Raw genomic sequence first — 20,677 nt, forward strand, 5'->3', positions numbered from 1 at the left:
CGCTTCTTGTCATATCTGATCAGAAAGGGTTTAAAATGTATCTTCTTGAAAAAAAACTTTATTTTTGTAACTTTGGATTCTAAAAAAGTTGTAATCTTACAAGATTTGTTATTGTAAACATTACAGATAGCAACTTTGATTTTCCTGAAAACATTTTACAACTTTTTTTTTAATTGTAACATTATGACATTTTTCTTGACGTTAGGCAACTTTTTTTTTTACACCCATAAGGTATTCAGGGCCAGGTACACATGGCAGCTACATGTAATTGAGTCTGGATTACTTGGAAGAATTTTTCCCAAATTGGAACCCAAAAAGTTTGTGAACCTGTGATAATGTGTCAGTTCATGACAACCGCCAAGTAGACCGTTGGCAGATTATGTCTGAAAAATTAAGCAAGTGCCTCAAGCATAATGTCACGAGAGAGTGGGCTGGCGCGGGGGACGACAAATCCTCTTGTTCTCCATTTGTTGCATTAAACACTGGCCGCCATCTGTTGTGTTGGAGCACACAACGCAACAGCAGCGAGGCGGCAGATGCCACCCTAAGAGCGCCGGTCATCGGCCCCACGCTGCACGCCGGCCGACACTCTAAAAATACCACTCTGAGCTGCCGTTAATGGCCTCTCGGTTACGGCGCAACGAGCCACGCCGGAACGCTAAAATAAGACAACAAGCTGTGGTGTGGATAACTGCGTATTTGCACAACACAACAGAGAAACGACTGCTTTTACAGTTAAACTGACTTCAGGATGGGGCAACATGTCTTTTTACGTACTTTTATTTCTTACAATATTACACATTGTTCCCTGCACTGTGTAATGTAGTATATTGTCTTTCTAAAATTGAATGTGTGTACGAGTGACTATGCTTAACAGTGCTACACACTGGTGCAAAGCATATTTTGTTGTCATAAATTATGTCATTTGCGCATGGTCACAACCAAATCAACTAAATCGGGGATTCTCAAACTGTTTAGTTTTTTTGTTTTTTTGTGAGCCCTTCATGAACCTAATGTCGGTTGGGTTTTTTTTATGCAATGTGTACCGCTAAATACCATAGGAAAAAAAACGATTATGCACTGAAACTATTTTTCAGAAACAAATTGTGACGATTCAATAAATTAATATTTTGTAGAGAATTTGTAATATTACGGCAATGGCGTTTTTGGGGGTTTGTGGTTCAAGTAAAAAATCATAATAGTTACAAGAACAGACGTACTGTATAAAATTGTATACATTTCCCTGAAGAAAAACTTACAAATACATGTTTTGTCAGGATAAAAAGTTAAATACTCTAATGAGAGAATAATCATATTCTTTCAACAAAACAAGGAGTTTTCAAATGTATTTTGCCATGTTAAAAAGTTGTTACAAGAACAAAGCCGCATTTTGTCAGGACTAAAAGTAACCTTACAAAAATCAGCGCACATTTTGCAAGGCAACAAAAGTTATCATTTTACAAGAAAAAAAGTCATATGTTTCCAAGATAGTCATAATATTACGATATTAAAGTCATTTTAACAGAAGTCTGGAAAACATGCCTTTGTGATAGCACTGGGGGTTTCATCAAAGCATTAAGTCATGTTGAGAGGCCAAATTAAAAACAAACGAAGTATCAGCAACAAAAAGCTCATTTGTACTTCTATACTTATTTTGACGGGGTGGGGGTTATTCAGTTTTTGTTTCCCATGATATCTCTTATGGCCTCCATTACAATTACAGCCCGGATGCCAGTTGTGTAAATTAGGTGATGACAGAAAACCAACAGTTAGTTTCCTTACTGGGGAGCTGGCAACACTGATCTACTGTTTGACTGTAATATTTTACTTGGCCACCAGATGTCGCTGTGGGGAGATGTTTCTAACGTTCCAAAAAATTGATTATTTTTGTAAATCAGTAGTTTGAAATGAATTGATCGTTTCAATGTTCCGAATGGCCACCCTTATCCCCTAACCCAGGGATAGGCAAGTTCGGCCCTAGAGAGCCGCAGTCCTGCATGTTTTCGGTGTCTCCTGCCTCCAACAAAGGTCTTTCAAATCGTCAGCTCATCATTACGTTCTGCAAAAGACTCTCAGCTGTGTTCGAGGAGAGAGACATCAAAAACATGCATGACTGCGGCTCTCTAGGAACCAACTTGCCTACCCCTGCCCTAACCCCTCGTTCACTACATAGCCCCGCACTATATAGTTGCCTAATATGTAGTGCCTTCATTCTGTTTGGCGATTCGGACAGCCAGCTCACTACTTTCTCCTCTTCACATATCACGTGACCACCGTACCTGTCATGCCGCACCGGTGCATAAATCTCGATTTATTGTGAATTACATTTTTTTTATACCTTATTTCCTTCGTTGTTTAAAACTGGCGGCTGTGGCTCAGGGTGTAGAGATGGCCGTCTAGTAACCGGAAGGTAAGCTGTTCAATCCCCGCTCTCCCCATATCATGTGACGTTGTGTCCTTGGGCAAGACACTTTTTACACACATTGCCTCCAGTGCCACTCTCACTGGTGTCTGAAAGGTGCGAATGTTTGGTGACGGTCAGAAGGGCCCAAGGCGCACACTGGCAGCCGCGCTTCCGTTAGCCTGCCCAAGGGCAGCTGTGGCTACTTAAGTAGTTTACCGCCACCAGAGTGTGAACGTGTGAGCGCACGAATAATGCAACCACTGTGAAGCGTCATTGAGTGTCCAAAAAAGCGCTATATAATTATAATGCATTATTTTTATTAAAACTAAAACGAAGCAATTATTTCTGTAGGATATATTTTATGCAACACCAGCGCCATATTTTTGCATATTGATCTATATCAGCATGGTTGAGTGAGCATCAATGTTAAATGTTGAGTGCATTGTGGATCATTTTGAGTGCCCTACATTTTCGCTCCCTGGACATTCCACTACAAAATGACGTGACACCTCAGTAGGGCACTATATAGGGAGTAGGGCGCACATTTGGACACAGCTAAGGACAACAAAACACACATCATGGTAGACTAAAGAAACTCGAGAACAAAAACAAACAACAAAACTAACCAAAACCCAACCCCAAACCATTGCTACTTCTTTGTTCTCAATGAAAAATGCATCTGTTTCTTAAAGGTGTTTTGGGGAGTTAGTCTTCTTTTTTTTTTAATCGCAACTGCCAACTGGCCTAAAGCATAACTGCAACTTCTGTGTCAAGCTCGTGCATGGCGCGCGTGAGAGTACGTGCGCTCGAATAAACTTGTCATTTCTTCAGTTTTCTTGGAATTCGAACTGGAGTTTGGGATGTGCTCGGAGATCGGACCTCTTGTTTGTTTGTTCGTGTTTGCAGTTTCCATCTCAATGATGTCGTACGTTAGCACTAAATGTCTGCGCGGACGAGCATGACGTCACCCTCAAACACTCCACCCCTCCCCACCCCAAGAAACTGTGTCGTGGTGGCCCTGAACACTCCACACTGAAAGGGAAGATACAAGCTGATCGGCACAATCAAAGTAAAAAAGTCAGGGCTCTTTGTACTCACCTGGCCATTGGTGGAGCATGCATCATGTACAAAAGCTTTAAGATGAACATTTTAAACTCCACAATGCCACCTTAAAGAAAAAAAAAGACTATTCACTAATGTGATACGTCATTTATTGCAAATAAATACTCTTCAGTCACACCACTGAACTAACAAAGTGCGATGTATCTAATGTCAGTCGCCTCTGTTGTCCCTGCAGGCAGTAGGTGACTGAGATGGGCGTTCGTTTGAGCGCCTCCTTGTGGTGGCCGCCGCTGCTGCTGCTGCTCTACAGCGCCACCCCCCGCTGCTCCGGCCGGCCCTTCGGGATCCCGGCGCCCGCCGTGAACGTGGCGGTGGTTTTCAGCGGCTCGGCCTACCAGTCGGAGATCAAGGGCCGGCTGAGTCGCGAGAACTTCATGGACCTGCCTCTGGAGGTGAACCCCATCACTGTGTTGGTGAACAACACCAACCCCAGAGCGCTGCTCACCCGCATCTGTGACACACTCTCCACCAACCGCGTCCATGGCGTGGTCTTCGAGGACAACGTGGGTTCAGAGGCCGTGGCCCAAATCCTGGACTTCATTTCCACTCAGACCGGCGTACCCATCGTGGGGATCAGTGGAGGCTCGGCCGTCGTCCTGCCGTACAAGGTCAGAACCAGGCTACTATCCTGATTTGAGCACAAACCCAACACTGTCCTTGATCACTGTAACCACATATGCCAACAGGAAATAGAAAGTGATGTTTGGGTCATATAGCTAGCATAGCTAGCTAGCATATGTTTGATTGTGACCTGCTGGTTCCAGTGCCCAATTTGAACCCAAATCCCAGTGCTGTTCTTTGACCACTAAGGCAAAAAATACCAACAAGAAGTCGAAGGTCCACCCCCCCATAGGTTTTTTTTTATCGTCAAGCTAACACTAGTTCTTAAAGTTACCTAATTGCGTGTGAGTCCAGGGTGACTCTTTTGTCTCATTTTAACCGCAAAAACCAGTGCTGTCCTTTGATAATGGTATTGAAAAATGCCAACAGGGGATGTTTGGGTCAGAATAACAATCGGCGAAGGCAACTTATTCTGTCCTGTTTGGTCCAGAGCCCAAATTGAACCGAAATCCCAATGCTGTCAGTTAATAACCTCAACCTAAAATACCAACTGAAAGTAGAAGTCCATGTCAGGGGACACTCAGGGGAAGTGGAAAGTCTTTCCCGACGAGACTCAAGTTAGCCGTATTGGAAGTTGCCTGATTGCGTCCTATTAGGTCAACGGCTCAATTTGAACCCAAATCCCAATGCTTTTCTTTGATCACTATGACCAAAAATGTCAACACAAAGTATAAAGTAGCAACGTAGATTGAACCACACACTTGGAGAAGAAAACAGATTGCATCCGATTCGGTCGATAGCCCAAGTTGAACCCAAATTTCAATGCTTAGAACCTTAACCAAAAATGCCAACAGGAAGTACAAGAGTCCACCACAGGCATATCACTCACCCAAGTGGAAGTGCCTGATTGCATCCGGCTGTGTCCATGGCTCAATATAAACCCAAATCCCTATGCAGTTGTTTTTTAAAATTCAATTTAACCGAAGACCTTTCTGAAAGCCAAGCAGACCTCAACTTGAATGACACACGTCAGTCGACTGGAGGTCGGTTCATTTAGTCCGAACGAGCTTGCTGAGGTTCCTCTGACCTTTGTTTTGTCAGGGTAGATCTGACTCATGTTAATCTTGCTGTCCAGTTCATTTACTCCAGCACGGTTCAGTCGTTGACACTCGTTTCGTTTACGTGCCATCAGCATTTTGACGTGCAAACTTTTTAAGACGGCTCTCAAGTTGACATTCTTATCGCAAAGAAAGCAAAGCTCACATTCTCTTGACGTAAACGCACCCTAAGGCTCAGTCAAGGATAATTACAACCCTTAACAGAGGATGAAATAACAGCTAATTATCTCACATCCAGTCCTCTGAGTGCTAATTAGCTCAGCCAAAATGGACATTAGACCGGTACAATCTGTCATCTTTACATGACTTTGCGTACGACAAGACAACTTTTCAGGGTCAAAATCTTCAATGTAGACGAGGATTCTGTCATTTTCTTGGATTGGGTTTCGCAAGCTGTAACTTGGTGGGCAAAACAATTTGCCATAAAACCCTGGCACACCAACACTGTATATAACTACATATACGAGGACCAGCACACCATAAAACAAACATATTAAACAAATGACTTCTCCCTCCATAACTTTGGACCAAGAACAAGCGTAATATGAGAATAAAGTTTTGTTACTTGTTAAAATATGACTTTCTTTTCCAACTTTGCTCCACAAAACTTGAGAAGCCCAGCTTCATGACTTTGATAACACACAAACATGTTGTATGCTTCTAAGAGGCACAACAAACTTGTTCAAGAGTGTAGTCCGGCAATCATAGAAGTTGAAGTGGAAAAGTGAGGCGGCTCAGCACTGGAGTCCACATGTAATCCTTTTAAAATGGCTTCCGTGTCGCTAACATTTCCAGTCCTCTGACACGCCAGGGAAATCATGTCGGGAGGAGAAAATTTATGATAAATAAACTACAGTGACTTTTTAAGTGTGACAACTTGTGATTTTTTTTTTTTATGTTAGGAGCAATCACTTGCTTGATTTTATGTTTGTTTGTCTCTTTGTTTAGCGTAGTTTTTTTGACGAGTCAAAATGCCCTTACATGTGGGCAAGGAGAGCCACACTTGCTGATGCCCTTTAATGTATTTATTTAACGGGACAGTCAAACACACAATACAAAATGATGATACAAAACACTCGCAAGGAGCTGCTGTAAGACACATCTCATGCCGGAGATCGGACAATCTGACCAATCCGACCCAAGCTCCTCATGTTACTCACTTGGCCACACCCCTTAAAGGCACACCATGTAGCACATGAATACCACAGTATGAACACTAATTGTAGTTTATGAAACAAGTTTATATCTTTTCATTTGTTATTATATTTTCATGCACTAGAGTGCTATTTGTCTTTATTAAAACATGAAACAATTGAAAGCATTCCAATTCACTTTAATAGGTGAATGAAAAACGAATAAATGGAATGGTGCAAAGGAACTGTATCTGTTTTAGAAATAAGTATTTGTACATCGATTTTCTCCATAGTTGCAAGGGTTAGAGACCAAGCCCGGATGCGAAGAGCAAAAATCGACAATTAATTGACCCTTCCAAATGCTTATAATTGCCTAAATTAATAGTTTAAAGCTTTAATGCAGTGGTATTGTGACTTATGAATTAAAATCATTCTATGAACAAGCTCATAACTTCATTTACTCGTATATTAAATGCATTTTTACCCCACTAAAATGAGCTGCCTGTGGCTTTGGAGTTGTGATTTGTCATGTTGTTGCGGCTTGTCAAATTTACGATTCTAGCAGCAAATGATCTAGTGAATAATTAACAGCAAAACATGGCTGTAGACTTCAGCGTCTGCTTGTTTCGCTTGAATTAAATTGTCCTGATTGGATTTGCTCACATTTGCCTCACCCCAGCAGGACCCCGTTATGCACATTTATACGCTTGTGTCCAACAAAATACCTAATTTTCACAGTGTGACACTCTCTCAAAAATACTATTACCGCTCTGCCGCTCTATTCTGCACGGAATGGAACACTGAATCCATTTGACATTGGGTTAACCTTGTCCTCGCACTGGCCTCTGGGGTGGGATGTCTCTCAGCCTCTAATGCCTCCCATTCCTCACCTCCGTCCTTAACGCCTTTCTTCCAGGTGTGACCCGGTCGGAATACATTAGCACGCAAACAGGCGTATTAAGAAATTGGCGCGCTGCGACAAAGGCGGCCGTTAAGATGAAATAGGACCGCTCTGCAGTAATTAGCCAGAAAGGGACGCTAACTGCTGCCATATACATCATGCAGTGATACGTTTAAAGCTCCTAACAAAGTGGAACACGCAGGTGTCATCTTTTGTCTTGGGTTATCATGTACCAGGTGTGACAATAAATGAACAAATCAGCAGAGGTGGGCACTTCCATCAATTGTCAATTCCCGACCAAGCCCACCATTCACCGAGTGTTTACGATTTTTTAGCAAAGCCTCACAAAAATTCACAAAATAAGAAGGACCATCTGTAGGGACATTAGACGGACGTAAACCTGCTTCAGGCTTCGCGTCATTGTGCACTCGCCGAAAGGTGGGCGTAGTCATTGACGGGAATTGACAACTGACAGCAGTGCCCACATCCGCAAATCTGCTGGAGCCATCTTCTGCACTATTGTAAAAGCACATCTTACAAAATTCAAATGGTAGAAAAGTTTAAACCGAATTTAAGTGGGGGACAATAATAATAATATGTTCTATGCAGCCCCACTAGTCTAAATTTGGTATTCTGGTAAGATTGCATTAGTGGAATAGGAGTAAAGAAGCAAAATCCAGCAGTTTTTATCAAAATCATAAGGCGGTCATTTTGCCACTTGCTGTTGAGTGAAAATGACATCACAGTTGCTCAGGTCTCAGGTAACAACCAATCACAGCTCAGGTTTAGAAAACCGGTGAGCTGTGATTGGTCGTTGCCTGAGACCTGAGCAACTGGTATATCATCTTTAGTCGACAGCAAGTGGTAAAATGGCCGCATAAAAATGACTGGATTTTGCTGTATATACATATAAGACATGCTTAGACTAGTGAGGTCACATGTAACATATTATTGTCAAGAAATTATTAAGGTTGACTTCCGATTTAAAATTTTAGAGATGCACGCAGAAAATTTAGGAACGCACACAATTAAATTGACTTGCAAAGTAAATGCTCAAGGTTCCTCTCATTTTCACTGTTTTACTGAAAAAATGCTTTGACAATAAGCAAAAAGCAGAAACTACATTTTCAATTCAAATTCACTGCTCTGGCACAATACTAATACTGTAAGCATTGATAATCCTCTTTGCAATTGTTCATTGTTTACGATATTATGTACAAGCTATAGATTCACACAATAACCTCAAGACACACCTCTTTTCACATTTTACACTCCAAAGTATTTTCTGATACAAGATTTTGTTGATGCTAAGTCCCATTGCAGCCTTGCGGATAGACTTTCCCTGGCTTTGCGCAAATGCCTGCCCTAGGAGCTTGGTGTTTTCTCGGCGGTGGTAGAGACAGGCCTTACGTGATGTAGTTTTTGAGAAACTTTCCATAGATAGTGTAAATTGTACCGTTCGTTGAAGCAGTGTGCCGGCCATAAAGTTTCTCAAAAGAGACAGAAAAACTGCTTGCCAGGTGGGCAATTTTGCAACATTGCTCTAATGACAATTGGTGAGCCATGGGCACAGGAATGAATTTCAAAATGGGCAGCACCTGAATAGAAAAAAAAATCTTCCCCAAATGTCAGGATGATTATCTGGAAAAGCTTGGGCACCAATCTTGGCACACGCCGTTTTGAGCCAATATGGTCCGCGCTGACTGTTTATTCAGGCTGAGCTTCTGTCAATGTCTACGCCATGTTTGTCATGACTTGGGCTCATCCTCCACCTCCTCACGATCACACTTGAAGTTTTGAGGATTTGTTCCACTCAAACGTGTGCCACACAGAGTTTGAGACACTCAGTTGAGCTCTACACTAAATTTAAGTCATTTCGCATGGATTCTTTGCTCTATATTTGTTCTACCAAATAGAAGCGTGGCAGAATAACAATAGCCTGAAAAAGAGGCCGCCAGTATCATTTATTTATTGTCATACTTTTCAATATTATTACTTGCAGCGCATAGGCCATGTTTTTATTCCATTTTGATTCTTCAGTGATTCTAAAATAAGATTGCACAGTGTGGCAGAAAAAAATACCATTTGATGTGGATCCAAGTTTTTTGTACATCTTTTTTTAATCTTGCAAAACGTCCATTCTGCACCAGTTTAAACGACATTATTAGGCACACACAAGACGTGTGTATGTCCAAGAAAGAGCTCACTCTAAGGATTGATTATAATACGTTGTTAGTTGTTACTATGTATATTCTTGTCACAGAGACTCATTGTGGTCCAATTCAGAGCTCGTCCGCAGTTTGGTCATCTGCGTTAGCTCCAGCCATGGCAAGCGATCAGGGAATCGTGCGTCTGCTTCTGGTTGCCGGGCGGGATCTCGGTGACGTGGGCCAAGCAGGATGCCGGAGTCGCTCCATATGTCGCGGTAAAAGAGCGGCAGCCGAAAGTCATTCTTCAAAGAAATCCAGGCGGAGATGGCGGCACTGCAGTCATGTCGCCATGTCTCCATTTAGTCATTGCTCTGTTCCATTTTATTTTTCATTGTGCTTTTAAGCCTCTCCAAGCCAACTGATATCAATCTCCGCTTTCCTTTAGCTTTTTTTGGACGCATTCCCGAGTCTATTAATAGAGCAACCTGAGTCATTCCAGTCACCTTCAGCCAAATGAAAGTGTTTCAGTGCAGGTAGTGACTCCATATGGCCCCTGTTAAGACTTATAAGAGCGCTGTTTGGTTGTCCCGCAAACAGCTGTTTGCAGATAATCGCCGCTTCACCGCTCTTGTCTAACCCTCATCAGGTCCGACGGCCGCTAACCTAGCGAGCGGCAGAGATTCTTCGTATGCGAGGGAGTCTTCAGACTAAACGTGAGGAGGTGGGCGCTGAAGGCGTCTCCTGTGGGGCACAAGTTGAGTTTGTCCACGGGATGAAAAGAGTTCTCGTGAACATTTTCGCCACTGTAAATGTAATCTGAGCGCGGAGAAGCTAAGCTCTCCACTCAATGGCTTTAATCTTCTTTAGGACTGTGGACTATTACTGTGAGCTCCTGTGGAAGTGCATCTCGCTGTACTGGACTATGGAATTATGCTCATAATCTAGCACATTCCATGCGTACTACGAGGAGAATCCTGATTGGTTTGATTACAGTATAACAGCGTCGCAGAAATAGATGTGGATACCACTTGAATTCAACAGACGTCAGACTACCTCTTGTGGACTCGTAGTTCATGAGTATATTTGAGACTCTGTGTATCAGTGATGTAACAGTAGGAGCGTTGATTTATTTGTCTGTGAGGTGGCCACGATGCGCGTTCTTGCAGCTGGTGCGGCTTCAGGCATTCGTACTGTTTATAAACTTCTTGTTAGATGCAATCTATATTTTGTTGACAAAGTTGAATTGAATCAAATCGAAATTGAAAAGAGCAGCGTAAAAAGGGGCTAGTGACAGAACCCTGCTAAAATTCAAAGCACATTGGGCGGCCTGTGGCGATGCCCCAGGGCTGTCGTGCAAGCGTGCTATCCGTCAACTTTGTGTTAACGGAGTCTGACTGACTGTGTGAGAAGCTTGGCTCTGACAAAGAGTCACGTTCTGACCCGTGAGGGTAATAAAGTGCATTGTGCACTGTCGCTGCTACGCACGGATGTGCACGAGTCAGCCTCTGGTGGCATTTCGCTTACACTCATTTCACTGATAACTGAAATTAATTTACTGTACTGGCACGCTTGGAAGATATAAATATGGCAGTTTTAATTAAGCAAAGATGAATGAAAAGCCAAGATAAAGTTCCCATTTTCCAATTTGATGGAAGTTTTAGGACATAAATGAGCAATCTAATACAGTGGTACATTGACTTCTGAAGAGTGTTCCGTCACACTTTTTATGGTCTGAAGGAAATAAAATATTTGGGGTTTTAAATATAGCTGATACAACAACTTTAAACACTGAGACTGAGAACAGTCAAAGTGGAGCTTCTAACGTTCATCATTCCTGCCATGATATCAGATCTTGTTTAATATGCAAACATTTATTCTCATTGGATTTTTGAATTTAGAATTTTCCAATGCATGACACTTTGGCTACTCACATTTGAGAATAATTACAGTGCTCCTTCAGCATTCATCTTCATCCAAAACAAATTCAGATGTAAAACTAACAGTTGTTATGTAAAAAATACAAAACAAGAACATTTGACCTGGTTTTGTGAAATATTTTCTGCACAATTACAGAAACCAACATTTTAGAAACTGCGACTTCCAGAGAAATTCCAGAGAGCGTCAGATGTTGCAGGTTCTGGATTTGGATTTTTTTTCTTCTCACTCTTCCATCATTCCCGCTGTGATGTGGAACCCATCATGGCTGAGAGGAGTTGCTTTAATCAGCCTCACCAGTGGCAGAGCCCCAATCAAAATGCAGTTTTGTTTTTTTCTGCGATGAATCCATCAGCAGACTCATCAAGGTAGCTAACAACTGATTCATAGGTATCAAACTACTGGGAACCAGTACTACAAAAAAAAATTAAAAAAATTTTAATCCTCATCTCTACATGTGCCCCAACAAGTTTTTGAGTTATAAGCCGCCACTTAGTCAATTTTTCTTTTTCAACTTTTATAATTATATTTATTTATTTGCATCTCCTTGTGTTACAAGGCAAAATGTGAGTTATGAGCGAGCTTTAAATACAGAATGTACTTTCAGCCTGTTATTGAACAGCCAAACATATGAATACAAAGTGAGAACATTTGCGAGAAGTTACTATAAGCCACAACTTATAGACGCATAGACGCTCACACAGACTAACTAGCAGCACACACACAAATCCAACATTTGTATCTAATTACACTTTATAAAAGTTGATTTCTTTATATCCTCTTTGATTTCTCTTAATCAAGAACAACAACAAATTGTTTTTGAGGGGGCTGAAATGGATTTATGGCATTTCTATTTGCAAAATGTATTTGATATATGAGTTGAGAGCTTGCTCGCGAATCGAATCCAACTTGCAAGTCAAGGTACCACTGTACAATATATACTTGGAAGACATTGATCTTTGCATTTCTCTCAGGTGGTGCTTGAAAGGGACTGAGAAGGAGATAATAGTTTTTTTCCCCAGGACCAAGCAGAGTGAAGAAAGCGGGTGGATTTAGCTGTGACGTCGGGACTCATAAGATGCTCATACATCACCGGGGCGGCCTCTCAAGGACACCGAGGAGCCAGGCGCAACAAGATCACAGACCCGCTCGCAGTCTCGGGGTACTTGACCCCGCTCTCGCCCCAGTTGTGAGGACCCCCACTCGCTAGAGTGCTTTTATCCCCCCAGAGAGGAGAAGGTCAAGATCATCCGACAGGTTTTATAACACAACCGTTCAAGAGAGACTCGGAAAGTCTGACACTAAAGAGGAGAGAATGTGCTTGGAGTCTAGCCATGACTCGGAGTAAAATAGCATCATTCCACAATCAGTAAAATTGTCAATCAAACATTCTGATCTCTGCCTTATGACAACGGACTTATTTAGGCCATATGTATATAGATATCTTTCAAAATGTAGATTTTCACTGATTGAAAAAAGAAAAAAAATCAATAGCTCAGTCATAAAGGTATATTTTCCTTGCTCTTTTTGAAAACAAGATCCAAAAGCTCAATTCTTCGGAACAAAAACCAACATCCACTGCTTCAGTGGTTAGACTGTAAGTCACACTAATTGGCTTTATAGTTGGTTAATATGAAGTTTATTTACATGCTGTTTAAGGGTGATACTACCTGTAATTGGATTAAGATCGGGTTATTAACGAGTGATTTAACCGTGCTAGGTTGTTGGACGAGTAGTCCGCAAGGGTCCAGGGGAGTTTGAAAGGGTATACTGCGCTCAGGAAGGCAATGAAGAAGGCCCAACAGTGATTTTGGGATATTTTGTGGTCAGCATCATATTAAAACCAGATGACTGGCTACTTCGCGGTATAGATCTGGTTATTCCTATGCCCGATATGGCAATAAGTGTTGTCTCAAGCCAAAGCTCACAATGGTCATGTTTACATGGAGACTGGTCACCTGTTTATATGCGACGTGATCCATTCCAATCTGCTGCTGACATCAGATCAAGCCTGATGGTTTTAACACTTATTGACGCAGCAGATTGATAAGGCGAGCTCTTGTCAAGACGCCGCCATTTTAATGGGTGGAAAGGAAACAATGACGTCATGATGCATTTATGTCAAGACAGAGCATGCGCATACTGGACGCAACCTTGCCATTCCGGTTAAACTGTTTACATGACGCTCGTTCGGATTGGCAAAAAGGATAACCCTCCCCTGTTAATCCAATTGAAATTCTATTCAGATTCAGCCTTTTTATTCCGATTGAGTTGTTTATATGGAGCATTTTCATTCCGTTTGGCCGTTCGGATTCATTCTCATCTGAATTACATGGCGACATGTAAACATGGCCAGTGATATGCCTCCAGGTCACAAAGGCTGTCTAATTATATCCCCCCCCCCCCCCCAAAAAAAAATACAATGCATATTTTAGCAGACACTGTGAAGAGTTCTTCAACTCACGCAGGGTCTTGCTGTTCAACTTCGTAGAAAATTAATTTGACCTGTCAACTTCATTTAGGACAGAAGCAAGTATATGCCGCCATCTTAAAGCAGTTGCGGATTTGTTTGTAGAAATGACCAGAGTTTCGGGACTGGAAACTTATGCCTCCAATCTTAGGATTCAGATCATGCTTGGCTGCAAGACTCAACTCGACTGTCTTGGTAACATTTTCAAATCTGCAATTTGATGTTAGTGTGCCAATTGTGTTATTTTTGAAAGAAAAGTTTTGTTGTGTTATGTGCGCAAAATTGGCAAGCCACCAGTACTGCATGCTACGAAGCAGAGTGCAGAGGCCAACTCCGTGAGCAAGTATCAAGGAGGAAGCAGCCAAGAGAATTACATTGGATTCAATGTTTTCTGTATGCATTTGCTTTATTCTCATGACTGGTTACTTTGTAGATTCTCACTGAAGGCATCAAAACTATGTATGATACTTAACAAAAATAAAGGTGAAATAACTGAAAACATGTTTTATATTATAGATTCTTCAAAATAGCCACCCTTTGCTCTGGTTACTTTTTTTGCACACTCTTGGAATTCTTAACCCTGGGAAAATCCTTGAAGACTGTTACCTTTTGAAGCTCGTCAAGAGAATGCCAAGAATGTGTAATCAGAGAAAAGGGTGGCTCGTTATTCATGTATTTATTTTATTACTTTTTTTCTTAAGTACATAACTCCACATGTGTTCGTTAGATGTCATAGTTGTCGTCATAATTTTGATGCCTTCAGCGAGACATAATTATCTAACTTCATCCACCACTATAAAGCATAGGTAAGCCATTGTAATTTGACAATTAGCTGGTCAAACAATAATTACGCTTCATGTTGGTGATGCATTTCGTTGAGAAGATAATTCAATAATAGTCAATATAAAAACTGGTTACCACTTGTAAAAAATGTGATAGTGAATGTGTTTTTGGCGGGTGTAACAGTTCACAGAAATCAGTGTTCTGTGCATACCTTGGCTTTGGTGCCGTGGTTCAACAAGAAAAAGTATGACAAAACACCAAATGCATACAGTAATTCTCATTTTATATTTGTTTTTAGCATGCTGTAGTTGAAGTATTTTCACGTTTTTGTTCAAAAAATGTGTTTGTCTACATTGTTAACAGTCAGAGCCGATTTCTTGAGATCAGATGTTGCGAAAATCCTTTTCGTTGGGAACTGAGGTGGCAGGTGCCAGTTAACATCATTCCAACATGGCTAAATTAGAATAAACGGACTTATTATCCTTCAACCAGGCAGTAGAGTTGGAATTGACTTAAATGTACTCTGTTGCCGTGTTGGCAGACAATTTGTTCTTAAACCGCTGCTTTAAAATGGGATTGTTGATCTGGCCAGCTTTAAAGAGTGGGCAAAATGTATCTGCCTTTTGCCTGGCTCCGGTGATTGGCCCTACGGCCTCGTAAGGAAAGAAAGTATCCAGAATGGAATTGCTCCTCCTATAATGTTTGTAGGTGATCTTACAGCATACCCAAATGAAATTCCAATACACTGAACTTGCCTTTTTGACTATTTAACACAACAAATGGGAATTACAAAAACGATGGTCGAGTAAAACTATTTGGCACTGGATCGTCCCTCCGTCTCTCATGAGAGCAAGAAGCCGCCTCCCTAGTGGCTCGGCAGTCGACTTCTTGCTCTAGCCCCTGAGATAACGGTCCACAACTGCGCTGGTAGCCCCTCCCTTCCAGGTGAGCTGTTCTGTACCTGCTACGTGATTGCATTACGTGATTGTTATTCAGTGTGATCAGCAAAATATATATAATATGCATTAGCATGTTTGACATGTTTCCAAGGACACTCGCACACTATCAATGTCGTACTCCACTGGGCAGCCAACATTTTCCAATACAGCTGATATGACTGAATAGTCTTGAAGCTCCTGTTTGTCATCTGAACTCGCCATGATGACAACTTTTCATTTTGTGTTTTGCTGTTTAATGTCGGCTGGCAAACAGTTTTCGGTGCATTATCAACACCTGGTTTGGAGTACGGATATCACCATGGACTCGGGTGGATTTGTCGTATGTTTGCATGCCATACCATACCACAGCATTTCAGGACCAATGCGTATCCTAATCCGTATCCCAAGTTAGTACAGATAAATGATGCAAGTATAGATACTGAGTGCAAAGCAACTACTGTAATGTGAAAATATACTATATGTTGTGACTGAGCTAGATTGTATGACTTAACTCGAAATGTAGTAGGTACTCGAGTTGCTTGATCTTTCAGCCCATACAGTAACTTGAGACTCGCCTGAAGGTTAAAATCTGACACTTATATATCTGACTTATTCCCAACTTTGAAAGTTACAACAGATCCCACCAGAAACCAGTCTCTGTGTAGGATCTGATATTCAGTAAAAGACCATTTGAGATTTTGCTGAATGTTTTTGGTCATAATAATTCGCAGTGAAACTACAACATAATAGTCCTCCCTCCCCCAAGGTCCCAAACCGAGGCCTGCCACACAGATTGTAGCATTTGTAAATGGATGGACATTGCCTCGTGTTCGCCTGGCAAAAGTGAGACACGTGCTTTCACTGATGAATGAGTCTGGAGACGCAGAAACATTTAGGCACGTCTGGACGGCCAAGAGTCACTTACAAGATGACGGAGAGGTTCTCGCTGAACATTACAGAACAGAAATTGAGTGTTTATTTGGCTTGTTGATGAACAGCAATTGCATTAACTACTGAATGAATATTTCATCTTGGCCGGTGCTGGGATTTCACAAAGTACAAAATACAAATACTTCATAAGTTGATTTTTCAGGTGTCAGTACTTTACTTGAGTGTTTTTCTATGTATGTATCAATGACCAAAGACGATTTAATATGATTCTCGATACATGAGATACAATACGATTCAAGTGTGTAATACATACAAGATGTCATAAAAGATGATTCGATACGTATCTCGATACATGGGGTGCGATTCGATTTAAAGGGACAGTCAGTGATCCCTAGTGCCATCTAGTAGTGAACTAATAATTCATTCATTTTAAAAACTGACTGTTTATGTCAGTAGTATGAAAAAAAAATATGTTGTACGGCATAATGTTTTTTTTAATACAATTGTAGGTCTACTAATCACTAATTATATTACATACATGGCTGTAGTCTCTCTCACCTTACTAGAGCTGCCATCTTCCTGATTTGGATGCCCAAAGGACAACTTCGCAAATGTAGTTAGCCCGAGTGGTGCTTGCATCGCGTGTCGGACCCAATGGGTCGACCGCCTCTTACCTTCCACAGCTGGGGCCTGCAGGTGGTCGACACTAACTCCCGTGATTCGGGCCCGTCACTATCACTTTCTGCTTTGCTCTTGCAAGCTTTTACTAGTTTACTGGTTTACTTACTTTTTTTATATTAGCTCCTCCCGCTAGCCATTCTTGTTAGCTGCACCGGCTAATTCCAGCTCGCTCGGCCTTTCGACGTTGCTCACCGGGCTTCACAACGGCTGCCAAGTTTCCGTTGCTCATCGAGATGCTCGTTTGCTCACGCAAAATAAGAATTGGTAGTAGGATTGCGAAATATGCTCTCTCTGACCAACCATAGTGTGCGTGCTACTGCGTCCTTCTAAATGCTCTTCTTTGACCACTAGATGGTGCGAAGGACTACACACTGGGGCCGACGCAGGGATTTCAAAATGTAACACTTTGAGTCAATTTGTCAAATCAAAACCGATTTTCTGATTCAAATCGTTTTTTGTTTCACCCCTATTACTATAGTTTACCCACAACAAGCTAACTTTACCTCCTCACCAAATAATATAGAGTTCTTCAGTGTTCTTTTTTTTTTTTTTTTTAGCAAAGCCATTTGTCTAATTCCTCATTCAAAGACCAATAATTCATGTCATGATGTCAATAGAAAACAGGAATGCCGCCGTGTGTGGCCACACATATCGCACATACCAGAAAGCGCCTAAGTGTGAGTACTTTTGCCACCTCTGATCCAGACGTGATTTTCTTCCCTGCAGGGCGAGGGATCCAACTTCTTGCAGCTAGGCTCGTCTATCGAGCAACAGATCAACGGCATGTTCAAAGTGATGGAGGAGTACAACTGGGACAGTTTCGTGGTCATCACCAGCCTGTACCCGGGCTACGAGGCCTACGTGGATTACGCCAAGGCCTACATTGACACCAGCTACTTCATCTGGGAGCTCCAAGACGTGCTGACTTTCGACATGTCCGCCGACACCACCAATGACATACGGGCGCGTCGGCTGCTGCAGCAGATCGACGCCCAGGTGCTCCTGGTTTACTGCTCCCACGAGGAGGCCCAGTACCTCTTCACCATGGCCGTCGAGGCCGGACTGGTTGGCCCAGGCTACATCTGGATTATCCCCAGCCTGGTGGTGGGAAACCCTGACATGCCGCCGCCCGACAGCTTCCCCGTGGGGCTCATCAGCATCATCACCGACCGCTGGAGGATGAGCCTGAGGAAGAGGGTGCGGGACGGCGTGGCCATCGTGGTGAAGGGCGTGCAGAGCTATCGCAAGCAAAGGGGCTTCATGCCGGAGGGACACAACGACTGCCACAATCCCGTCAAGACCGTGGCGACCAACGACACGCTCTTCAGGTAAGCATCAGACTTTTTAGTCCTGAACGGTGCCATGGAATTGTACCAAAAAATGTTGCGACGTGATGGCACTTGATGAGATAATCACGGCACAAAAACCTTCCGGTTTCTGACAAGTATATCACCGACCGCTCCTCTGAACTATTCCATAATTCCAGAGCAGTTTATTGTATGGATTGCCACCATTTTGCCCTCAGTCTTAATCTAACAGTTTGTTGTAAAGGTGTTTCCTTGGCCTGAAATAGCCAACAGTTCCCCCAAAGACATCTGTTCTCTTCCCCACAGACAGCGCAGCTTCGTCTCTCCCAACTGCCTGACAGTAATTCAAATTCCACTATCGCACTTAACTCGCCGACAAAAGCCTTGATAAAATCAACAGCAACGACAATAAAGATCTCTTTAGGGAATCAATCGGAGACACTCTTTTTTTGACTGCCGCGGAGTGCAGCTGCATACAAACTGTTAAACTGCAGGCAAGCCAGGGACTATCTGTGAATGGGTGCAAACACCAAATCATAAATTGGCAATGAAATTGTGGCGGGATGTTTATTTATGTGGCAAGTCGTTCATGAATTGGAGAAGGAGGCCCTATTCAGGAATGCTCTCAGGGATGGACTCATTCATATGCATGTTTGGATTGAGTCGCTCTGCACACAGCGAGAGTGATATCCAATTGGTTTATGGGATTCCGAGCGGGAAAGGGTCAAGGGGGGGACTGAATGAATTGATTGACTCCACCAGGGAAACGTGACATTCTCGTCTGGAATGATATTTGCCCGTACATGCTGTTAATACATTTTCAGAGATAAACCTACTTAAGTTGTTTTTGGTAGGCTATTATTTATTTGCCCAGCTGTCAGGACACTGGGGAACACAGAGAGTTGTAGTTCCTCTAGCAGCTACTTTTCAAAAAAGCGACTCACAAGACATAATTCGACGGACCAGCATGTGAACAAATAAAAGCAAATCATTAAAAATGCTGAATGTAATCTAGTGGCATTATTGGATGCTTTTTTTCTTCAATTCGCAGGTCGGCCTCATCTTGTTTTGCATAACGTAGCATGTTTTAAAACGCAACGTCGTCGCCAGGCTCCAAAAAATGTGACAAAGTGTAACAACACAGTGTGTGTTAAGATGAATTAGTTCTCATGATCACACAGTTGTTACTCTTGCATTATTGGACGTAAAATTTGATAAGGACGAAACTTCACTTCATGCCACTAACCTCATTACCCGGCGCCAGTACCGTATTCGGTTATCAAACGAGTCAAGCTAGCAAAGCTAACCTCTATTCTCGTCTACATCAACCTTATTTTCGTACTCTCTGAGGCTGAGCCACGCTGGTGTATGAAGACTGTGTGGCCTTGTTGGACGGACATTTACCAGCTCCAAAGGGTGTTATAGTCCAGAGACGCCAGCAGAGGGGCACATCGAGCCCGCTGTAAATTGGCCGATTTGAGGATGAGATGCCAAAAATACATGTATAATGATTAATTAATTTAAAGCATCAAACGTCGATGCCAAGTAGCAAAGTCATCGGTTTAACCATATCTTACATGAAAGACAGCTGGAGGGGGTGTTACAACATGACAGCAACCGAGCCATGCAACTCGACGACTTTTTGTTTTATGTTAAATTGTTAAATAATGAATGTTTATTTAGGACCATGTTTACATAAGTGTTTTTGACAACATTGATTTTTGTCCAAGAGAAAATTCAGTTGACCCCAACATATTTGTGGTTTGCCAATCACCAGTTTGTAGATGTTTTTTTCCCCTATCTAATCTATCCTCAATTATTTGGGAAAACACATTGTATTTGCTTTTTTTTTTCTTCAAAGTCATTATATGGAGCATCAATTAGCAGGTTTTCACTATTCACGGTCAGGCTGTCCACTGCACTTATTTTCACACCAGCTATAAGAAAAATCAACAATGTTATTCTTTCTGTGGAATTTAAAGCAAGTTAATGTTGAAGAGGGGGAAAAAAGCAGTAAAAACTGACAACAGGTGAAATAAAACCAATCCCAAGATGGAAAAAAACTAAGGGCATAACTTGTTTTGAATAAACTCATTGTTGGAGAAGTATCAGTTAAAATTAAAATAAAATAACTGATTCTAGTTAAAAATTTAAATTACATTTTTGAGGGGAGAAAAGAACAAACTGTTTGACTTTTAGGTACAAAAACCAAAAAGATGGGTTGCATGAGCTCATCTGTTTCTTTTACTTAATATTTAAGTCAAAACGGTGGTTGCCTTTTTG

At 41.9% G+C, this 20,677-nt stretch overlaps 1 protein-coding gene across 1 annotated transcript in view; it reads left to right on the forward strand.

Annotated features, from left to right (window-relative positions):
- The window catches only part of grin2ca (glutamate receptor, ionotropic, N-methyl D-aspartate 2Ca), a 69,934-nt gene that overhangs the window by 22,224 nt on the left and 27,033 nt on the right, over positions 1–20,677 (forward strand). Inside the window, exons 2-3 of the mRNA XM_086090663.1 lie at positions 3,702–4,134; positions 17,814–18,415. Coding sequence (XP_085946789.1) covers positions 3,718–4,134; positions 17,814–18,415 — 1,019 coding nt within the window. The 5' untranslated portion in view covers positions 3,702–3,717. The remainder of the gene's footprint in view (positions 1–3,701; positions 4,135–17,813; positions 18,416–20,677) is intronic.

The sequence above is a fragment of the Leptonotus elevatus genome, chromosome 1 (assembly GCF_054856555.1).
Source record: "Leptonotus elevatus isolate MCC_2025b chromosome 1, RoL_Lele_1.0, whole genome shotgun sequence".
NCBI classification, from domain to species: Eukaryota; Metazoa; Chordata; class Actinopteri; order Syngnathiformes; family Syngnathidae; genus Leptonotus; species Leptonotus elevatus.